Source organism: Palaemon carinicauda, chromosome 10 (genome assembly GCF_036898095.1).
Source record: "Palaemon carinicauda isolate YSFRI2023 chromosome 10, ASM3689809v2, whole genome shotgun sequence".
NCBI lineage: Eukaryota > Metazoa > Arthropoda > Malacostraca > Decapoda > Palaemonidae > Palaemon > Palaemon carinicauda.
In genome coordinates, this window is record NC_090734.1 from 78,110,963 (window position 1) to 78,120,962 (window position 10,000).

At 37.4% G+C, this 10,000-nt stretch overlaps 1 protein-coding gene across 1 annotated transcript; it reads left to right on the forward strand.

Moving 5' to 3' along the window:
- Window positions 1–4,624: 4,624 nt before the first annotated feature.
- LOC137648067 (uncharacterized) lies at window positions 4,625–6,690 on the forward strand. The gene is made up of 4 exons (XM_068381008.1): window positions 4,625–4,976; window positions 5,142–5,387; window positions 5,511–6,104; window positions 6,359–6,690. Exons 1-4 carry the CDS (start codon window positions 4,625–4,627, stop codon window positions 6,688–6,690), a joined length of 1,524 nt encoding a protein of 507 aa, XP_068237109.1.
- The last annotated feature ends 3,310 nt before the right edge of the window (window positions 6,691–10,000 follow it).

Genomic DNA, 10,000 nt, shown 5'->3' on the forward strand with positions numbered 1-10,000 from the left:
AAAGCTGGTTATTGACTGATGATATTTTGTCTTTCTTGACGGAAACTGGTCGTAATGATTGAAAATAATGCCAATAACAATGTCGATGAGAACACTAAAAAGCAACAAAAGTGAAACGGTGGCATATATTACCCTTTCCATATCCCCTTTCAGGGAATGACTCCTTTCATGCAATTACTCCACGACTTCACTCTTAAGAGTTAGAGATCAAAATGTGATTAATGCCTTTGATGACAAAGGGAAAAGGAAATAAGTACCATAAAAGACAAGTGAAAAAAGAAGGAAAGGGGGTGCGTGATCGTCTTATAAGAATGAGAGAGAGAGAGAGAGAGAGAGAGAGAGAGAGAGAGAGAGAGAGAGACAGAGAGAGAGAGAGAGATCTAATTATGATCAATGCCAGACTGATAAGGGGTGACGTTGCCTCGTCCGTAAAGTCTAAGGGCGACAAGTGTGAAAGAGCCGGAGTGATGAATAGACATTTGAGTAAATAGGGGGCTATTACTGGAAAGGAAAATCTGATGTAAAGGATATATCCATTGGAAATAGTAAGCCTTTGGAAGATAATCATGGAAAAAAAAACGAAAGGAGATATCTTTATTATATATAGTAACATGCAGAAAATGATATACTAGGAATGAATGTAAGAGAAACACTATGAGAGGCATAATAATAATATACAAAAAAAAAAAACGAAAATTGATATGTTAATATAAAAACAACGTGTATTAAAAACAAGGCATCATATGCAAGAAAACAAGATAAAAAAAAGTAAAAGAAAGACAACATAATAAAGAAAAAGAGAGAAACAAGATCGAAGGGAAATATCCACAAAAGTATGCCGTGTGTCCATAGAATTTGACAGAATATCTCAATCACAGCATGATAACGGCCTTTTAAGGTTGATCTACTATAGGGAAAGAACCCCTGATGATAACAAGATGGTGCTTGCAACCCTGGGTGAAAATAGGACAGGTTAAACCCCAGAAAGAAGGAAGAGGAGGGGAGGGGACAGGGAGAGTTCGATAGCAGGGGAGAGACATAGTTGACGGGATTCACGCAAAAGAATGAAAGTTATGGTGATTGTTGTTGAGAGGGGGAAGCGCCCGGCAGGCGGAATAATGGAGTATAATCGGTGTAAGAATGAGATGCTCTAAAGGGAACCACTGATAGAGAAGGGAAGAGATACCGCAACTTAAGGGTAATTTCCACCTAGAGAGAGAGAGAGAGAGAGAGAGAGAGAGAGAGAGAGAGAGAGAGAGAGAGAGAGAGAGAGAGAGAGTTGATTTCGCATCATTCGTTAAGCGTAAAATGGGCGACGGTTGAATGTAGCACAAAAGGGGAATGGTTAGGGAACCAAAAAGGATAAATAAAAAGAGGCGAGGGTGTGTATGTCTGTTGGTATCCAAACTGGGTCTGAATAAAGGAATGACGTCTCTAGTTCGGCGAATTGTATACACTCATGGGAATCGGGTTATAGTTGCCTAAATGATTCGAAGGCATCCGCCAAATGAATTCAATCTCTTTTTCCCTTTCACCAAGCTTTTTTTAAATATAAGACCTTGTGGGAACATAAAAACTGTGTTGGTCGTGCGATATTCATGTCGTCCAACAAAGTGATCCAGTAATACTTAGAAGGAGAAATTTGCGAGGAAAATAATTGGCTTTATTGGGTGTTTGGAGAAGCAATATGTAAAGCAAGATAATATGATGTATGTATCAGTAATAATAGGAAAGGTTGGTGGAAAATCAGATTTCTTTATAGTGAAAGAAAAAAGTAAGGGACATGAAAAGAAAGTTACGTTTAGGGTAATATGTCATAATAAAACTATTCTTGACAGATGAATTTAAAGAGAAGGATGATCGAAATATATACAGTGGACGAAATCTGGGATAAGGTTAATTATATAGAAAAGCAGAGATTATGTTCATATATAATGAATAATAAAAGGTGATAGATTATTTGGATATGAATATCATTCGGAAGATATATATATATATATATATATATATATATATATATATATATATATATATATATATATATATATATATGTGTGTGTATATATATATATATATATATATATATACATATATATATATATATATATATATATATATATATATATATATATATATATATATATATATGTATATATGTATATATATATATATATATATATGTATATATATATATATATATATATATATATATATATATATATATAGATATGTATGTGTATATAGACATATACATATTATATATATATATATATATATATATATATATACATATATATATATATATATATATATATATATATATATATATATATATATATATAGATAGATAGATAGATAGATATGTAAGTATATATATATATATATATATATATATATATATATACATGTGTGTATATATATATATATATATATATATATATATATATATATATATATATATATATATATATATATATATATATATATTAGAGTAAAGTAAATTTTCTATTAAAGTAAATTTCTCATTTGTTGAAGTCAACCTTGTTCTAGGTTTAAGTGGTTTCCACTATAGCTTAAAGTAGTTTTAAAGTGGTGTGTTGTTGATTGTTTCTCGCCTACTCCCCGCTTAATTACCTTGTTTTGAACTATAGTGTTAATAATTGTATTTTGTTTGCCCGAGTGATGACGAAAGAGTGTTGATGTCGGAGGTGGGTGCTCGGACAGAAGACAGTTCGGGCTTGAGCACTCTCCCATCCACAAACATTAAGCTTCATTGACCATTGAAAATTTTCCTGACAACCGCTTTTCTATTGAATTTGGACCACGGCTCTGGAAAGTGATTGACGGATTCTCGTCTTGGTTTATCGTCTGCAGGTGCTCGTGTCACCTGCGACTTGAGTGTTGCCTTGCTTTTGGACAGTGTATTGCAGAAACTGGCCGGTGTTACTGTCTCTTGCGACTGGAGTCTGCCCCGCCGTTAACTGACGTGAGGGAGATCCCAGGGAATTGGCAGAGTCTCTGGCTACCTGGTCCCAGCTACCTATTGCAGCTGCAGCGATGTTGGGAGCTTGCTAGCTCGTGAGGGAGGCCGTTGCCAGGTAAGGCAGATTATCTCTGTTTGCTTGTTAGCGGAATATTGGACCTGGCATACTGTGCCTGCCCTACTTATTGAAAGGAAGAGAGGATGACGTCTTAAGATGTGCCTCTCCCATCATTTATTCTTACTAAGAAGTGAGGAGCCTTGTATTTATTTTTGTATTTAGGTTAGTGTATTCATGTGTATATCTAGTTTCATTTTTCTTTTGTCGTGGTAACCATAGGTACGGTTATCCCGGTAAAATTAGTTTTAAGGCAGGTTTGCTGAGTTGTTTTATAATAGGGAAATTAATTATAATTATTTTCAGTTGCTTAGTAGCTAAGACTTCTTTTAGTCTACTAATTAATCTAAGGTTAATGTCTGGTCTGGCCAGCTAAGTTTAAGGATCCTATTAGTTTAATTATTTATTTTTACTATATCATTGTTTGAGCCTTAGCTCATTAATTATAGGGAATCCTGAGTGTTTCAGGTTTATGTGTATTGGTTTTTTTTTATTGTCTGGTTGTGGTATTTGCAATGTCAGAAAAGGTTGACTTTTATATTTGTTAGATTTAAGTATTAAATATTGTAAAGTTTATTGGGTGTTTTGTTTCTGCTGACCTTTAACCCTGAGTTACATTTTTACTGACAATAATCATTTAAAGAACTTTAGTTACGCCTCCCAGGGGTCGTAACAAGATTGTCGACCGTGACAGGATTGTTCTCGGGTGTGCTCAGTGTTTTGGTCAGTTGAACGGCACTTAGTTTATTTTTCAATATTTTTGTAGTGATTATATTATATTACCTTTCTCCCATGATATATTTATTACTATGGAGGATTTTGTATTTGATCCGGCTGAATTTTTAGGTTCGGTCGACTTTATTAAGCATTTGCCGGTGTTAAGCAGAAAACATTTAGTAGTGTGTGCACAATGGTTAGATCTTCCGCTGAAGCCTGTGGGCTCTAAGAAAGAAGTCCTTTTGGCCATTCGTGATAGGATTTCTCACGATTAAGCGGAGGCCGAAAATTTAATTGAAGGAAATAGAGATGATAGTGAAGGGGAAGGTAGTATTTTTGAGGCCTATTCAGAGGATGAACCTGTGAGCCTGAAAGCGGGGCTAACGTTATTTGATGATCCTCCCCGCACAGGTATTATTTTTGAAGGTCCCTCCTATATATACAAAGGTAGTGGTTCCACCAAAACCATTTATCCTAGGCCTGAGGAACATCTAGTGTCGGTTCCTGTGTTGGGAGAATCCAAGGAGGAAGTAGAATTTAAATTAATTAGCAAACGGATTGAGTTAAGGAAATTAGAATTTGAGGAGAACGAGTGGGCAAGGCGTCACGAGTTAGAGATGGCTAATATTAAATTGCAGATGGCTAGGTTGCAGGGGACCAATATGATCAGTTCCCCCAAGGGAAATTATAATGACAGGTTTAATTTGGGTGCCGCCCTGAAGTTGGTGCCAGTGTTCGACGAAAAGAGCGTCCCTGAGTTCTTCAAGGCATTTGAGCGAGTTGCTACTCGATTGTCTTGGCCCTCGGAAATGTGGACTGTATTGATCCAATGCAGGTTAGTGGGCGAGGCAATCCGGGTGTATAAGGCCTTGGAGGAAGGAATTGCTAGGGACTACCAGAAAGTCAAAGCACTGGTCCTTAAGGCATATAATTTGGTACCTGAGGCCTACCGTTTAAAATTCAGAAATGACAACAAACACATTTCCCAGTCATTTGTAGAATTTGCGCTGGTTAAGGAGAACCAGTTTGAAGACTGGATAAAGAGTCGTCAGGTAGTGTCGTTTGCGTCGTTGAGGGAAATGTTGCTCCTTGAAGAGTTCAAGAAGGCTTGTAGCAAGGAGTTAAGAGTTCATCTTGAGGAGGTTAAGGTAGTGAAAGTGAGTAACGCCGCCTAATTGGCCGATGAATATGTGTTGACTCATCGTTCGGGGGCCAGTAGCTTTAGTTATCCGGGTAGAACTGATCCATCTTCTCGGGTATATAATAATGTAAATAGAGTAGAACCTTCCTCGCCTATGTCTAAAATTAATGCCAATTCTTTTTCAGGTGGTAATAAAGGGGGCATATCTGGAGGGCCTCCTCCTCAAAGTAGTTTTGGTAATAGAGGTATGCCCATGTCCAATACCCCTAATAGGTACAATAACCCAGGTTCTGGACGTCAAAGAACTTTTTTCTGGTGTAACAAACCAGGACATTTCCAGAACCAGTGCCATGCCCGTAGGAGGTACCTGGAAAGAAATGGGAAGAATCCCGTATCATTGATTTCCACCAGTTCTGATGTTTGTGATAAGGGTGAAAATCCGCCCATAGTTAGCAGTAGCGTAGACAGTAGTAATAATCCCTCCGCTAGTCCTAAGGTTGCATGACTGAATTTTGACAAATATATATGGCCGGGTAAGATAATCCTTGAATCAGGCCACATCAATGTGAAGTTTTTAAGAGATACTGGCTCAGCTCGGTCTCTGGTGTTAGGTACCTCTTTATCTGGTTTGAAAGCGTATTCAGGTATTTATGTTGTTCTGGGAGGGTTCCCGAACACTGTTGTCTCTGCCCCATTGGCGGAGGTTAGGTTATCTTTCCCAGGATATGATGAGGTTACCGAGTTGGCCGTTGTGGAAAATCTCCCTATCCATGGTATTGACGGCATTTTGGGAAATGACATGCTTAACAGGGAAGGTCGTGAATTATTTCCCATTTTGTCTGTCGAGGCTTATCCTGTTTCGGTAACGACCCATGCCTCGGCCAGAGCTGCTGAATTAGTTAAGAATGATGATTTGTTACTGAGTAGTTTAGAGGTAGATGTAGAAAGACCCGGGTCAGTAGAGGAAATTAATAATCCTATTGTTGTTAATGCTTTGAAACCCGACTGGGACCGTTCAGCTTTCATTAAGGCTCAGAAAGCTGAATTTAATTTTGAGTTAGGGGATATTAATGACCTGACTAGGCCTCGGTTTGGGTTGATCAATAATATATTGTATCGATTTAGTAGACCTGCATCTGATGATCCGAGTAAGACTTCTCGGATCGAACAAATGGTATTCCCTTCTCAGTTTCAGGAATCAGTAGTTAGTCTCTCTCACGATAATCTCTTTTCAGGTCATTTTGGGGTATGGAAAACTTTCCATAAATTGGCCCAGTATTGTTGGTGGCCTGGGATGAAATTATCAGTAAAACGTTTTGTAAAAGAGTGTGAAGTTTGTCAGGTAATAGGAAAACCCAACCAGATTATTCCGAAGGCCCCTTAAATCCTATTCCTGCTATAGGAGAGCCTTTTTTGGAATTGGTAGTAGATGTGGTAGGTCCTTTACCTAAGACAAAAACAGGTTTTGAGTATATTTTAAAGATTATGGATAGAGCCTCTAGATTTCCCGAGGCTTGCCCGCTGAGGAAAATAACCTCTAAAGTAGTTTTTGAAAAACTAATTGAATTTTTTTCCCGATACGGTCTACCCCGGGCTATACAGACTGATTGTGGAACTAACTTCACGAGTAAAATGTTTAGGGGTAAATGTGCCGAACTGGCCATTCGGCACATTATGAGTGTTCCGTACCATCCGGAGAGTCAGTGTGGTGGAGAGGTTCCACCAAACGTTTAAATCTATATTAAAGAAAAATTGTTATGCCCATGGCAATGAGTGGGACAAGGAACTTTCGCTAGCCCTTTTTGCAATTAGGAATCATCCCAATGCCTCCACCGGTGTAGCCCCCTTCGACCTAATTTTTGGTCACAAAGTCCGTGGTCCTTTGGACATTTTTGTGAAGCATTTGGTGCCGATCGAAGGGGGGGAATAAAGGTGGGAGAATTTGTGGATGATTAAAGGAAACGCATGGTTAGCGCCTGGAAGTTTGCAAGGGATAATTTAGGTATTGTGCAAAATAGATTTGAAGGTTGTTTATGACAGAAATTCTAAAGCTCGTTCGTTTGAGCCGGGGGGAATGGTGTTAGTTTTGAGTATGAACCCTGACCATTTTCTTGAACCTAGATATAAGGGTCCCTGGAAAGTTTTGAGGAAGTTGTCTGAGATGAACTATGAGATTGAAGCTCCCGGTTCGAGCAGAAAGTGTAGGATTTTCCACATAAACAGGTTGAAAGCCTATCAGGGTAAGACTGATGTTCCCTCAAAAGTTGTACCCGAGCCAGTAGCCGTAGCTGTAGAAAGGCCTCCTCAGGATTCGGAGGATTTATTGAATCAGGTTTCCTCCGATGCACTGTTTAGTAATGTACAGAATTTAGGAATGGTAGAGGAAAGTTTGAAGCATGTAGATCCTCTTCAAAGAAAGGATATTTCCAATTTAATATATTCCTTTTCAGATATATTTAGAGAGACTCCTGGTAGAACTAGTTTTCTTTGTCATGATGTAGATGTAGGTAGTGCTTCGCCTGTTAAACAAAGTCCTTACCGGTTAAATCCGGTAAAAAGGGATTTAGTTGAGAAGGAAATTAAATATATGTTAGAACATGACCTCATTCAGCCTTCTGTTAGTCCTTGGAGTTCCCCTGTTGTTCTTGTGGGCAAAGCTGACGGGAAGTTCCGCATGTGTGTGGACTATCGTAAGGTTAATGTCTAGACCAAAAATGACTCCTTCCCCTTGCCTCGTATTGATGACTGTCTCGACCAGATAGGTTCTGCCAAATTTATTACCAAACTAGATTTATTGAAGGGTTATTAGCAGGTTCCGTTATCTGATCGAGCCCGCGAAATTTTGGCATTTGTAACTCCTTTTGGGCTGTATGAATGTAAGGTTATGCCCTTTGGGATGAAGAATGCCGCGTGTACTTTTCAGCGGCTTATGAATAGGGTCCTTTGTGGTTTGAAGGGAACCTAAATTTACATTGATGATTTGGTACTATACAGTAATGACTGGGGTACGCATATGATCCGGTTGCGTAAGGTGTTTGAGGCCCTTAGGTCGGCTGGGTTGGTTACTAATTTAGCCAAGTGTGAATTTGGACAGGCCAAGGTTTGTTATTTGGGTTACGAGGTTGGGTTAGGTCAAGTAGCCCCGAAGCAAGCTAACCTCGTGGCTATTATAAATTTGAAAAGGCCATGTAATATATATAAATATATCTATATATATATATATATATATATATATATATATATATATATATATATATATATATATATATATATGTATATGTATATGTATACATAATTCATGTTATCCCAATATTTGGGACCCATGGGGTACATAGTTGCAATGAATTCACGCTATACGTCTCTTTCCTGTGCCATATCTCTCGGCTCAACCCAATTCTCAGATCCAACCTCACCGCGCTTTGTCATTGATCATGTTTCTCCTGGTCTACCATGTCCTCTCCTTTCCAGCGGTTTCCATTCAGGTATATCCTGGACTAGGTCATTCTCCCATCTGGATATATGCCCCATCCATCTCCATCCTGTTAATCTAACTCTACCATCCATATTGGGCAACCTTTCTAACTCACGAATTGCCGTCTTCGTTATATGCTGCTCCCATTTAATTCCCAAAATCCATCTCAATTCTGCATTCTCTAAAGGAAATAAATTTTGCATCAGATGTGTTGTACCCCGACTGGTGCCCATAAGTTAATGTCGATCTTTCAAGTGAAATGTATAGTTTGTTTTTACTGTGAAATGATATTCGATTTGACTTCCTACTGTTTATAGTACTACCGCTCATTATTCTACACTCACTATTCTTTCCTTAAATCCTGTAACTAGCTACCCATTGCTGGTAATGATGGTTTCTAAATATTTGAAAGCGTTTGAGTTGAATAATGTTACTGCTCAGATAGGGCAGTTCGTCTGATCACTACTCAGAATCTGTTTGACCTCGCTCTTTCTCTAGTTGATCACACAAGTAACCTTTCTCCCCTCCAGTATAAACCTATCAATTATTTCCTACAGTTAAGCCATTGTAAAGGCAATTAGAACTATATCATCTACGCATTGAAGATCATACAATATTTGGTCCATTTCATACTTTATATTTTCATAGAAACTGACGTAAGTATTATGGCAACGTAATTACTGTAATCAGTCAGGTCACCCCCTTTATTTCGTTATTGGTGAAAAAAAAAGACCTGACTAATTGTAATAATTACAGAAGAACTGGAGGTTTTCTTTATTTTTCTTAGTGCCTCTGTAAAGCGCATTTCACAATAGACGCGGAATGCAATGTGTGATATAATACTTATACGTCAGTAGTTATGATAATATGCAGTATGCTTATTCTTAATAGAATGGAGAAAAAGACTGATGAAACGCTTAGAGATGAACAAGAAGGATTTAGAAAAGGTAGAAGTTACACTGACCAAATTTTCATTTTGAGACAAGTTGTGCAGCAATGCGTAGACTATAGAAATTCCATTTTGATGGCATTTGTGGACTATGAAAAACCCTTTGATAGTGTGCACCGGCAAAATTTGTCCAAAGGAAATTACAATTATTTTAGATGATGTGTTTGACAATAAGCAGAATAATGAAAAACTTGATATTGCTCATTCTAGTTTTCCTGAGGCTAAACTAACTAGTTCAGCTTTTTCGTTACGCGAAAATAAAGCTCTCTTGATGAACCTTGATGATTAGGGAGGAGCAAAGAAAATTTAACAAATGTATTTCTGCATGTTTTTTGTTTATTTGTTTTTTTTATATAAACTCGTTTTTTAGATTCTTAGTAATCTGTTACTTTCTGTAATTGAGTAAAAGAAGTTCTTTTAGCACTTGTTGGCGAATTGGTCATATTACTCAATTACGTAAACTTGTTTGTCGTATTATTATTATTATTATTATTATTATTATTATTATTATTATTATTATTATTATTATTATTATTATTATTATTATTATTATTAGCTAAGCTATACCCCACTTGGGAAAAGTGGGATGCTATAGCCTCAGGGGCTCAGAAAGGAAAGGATAT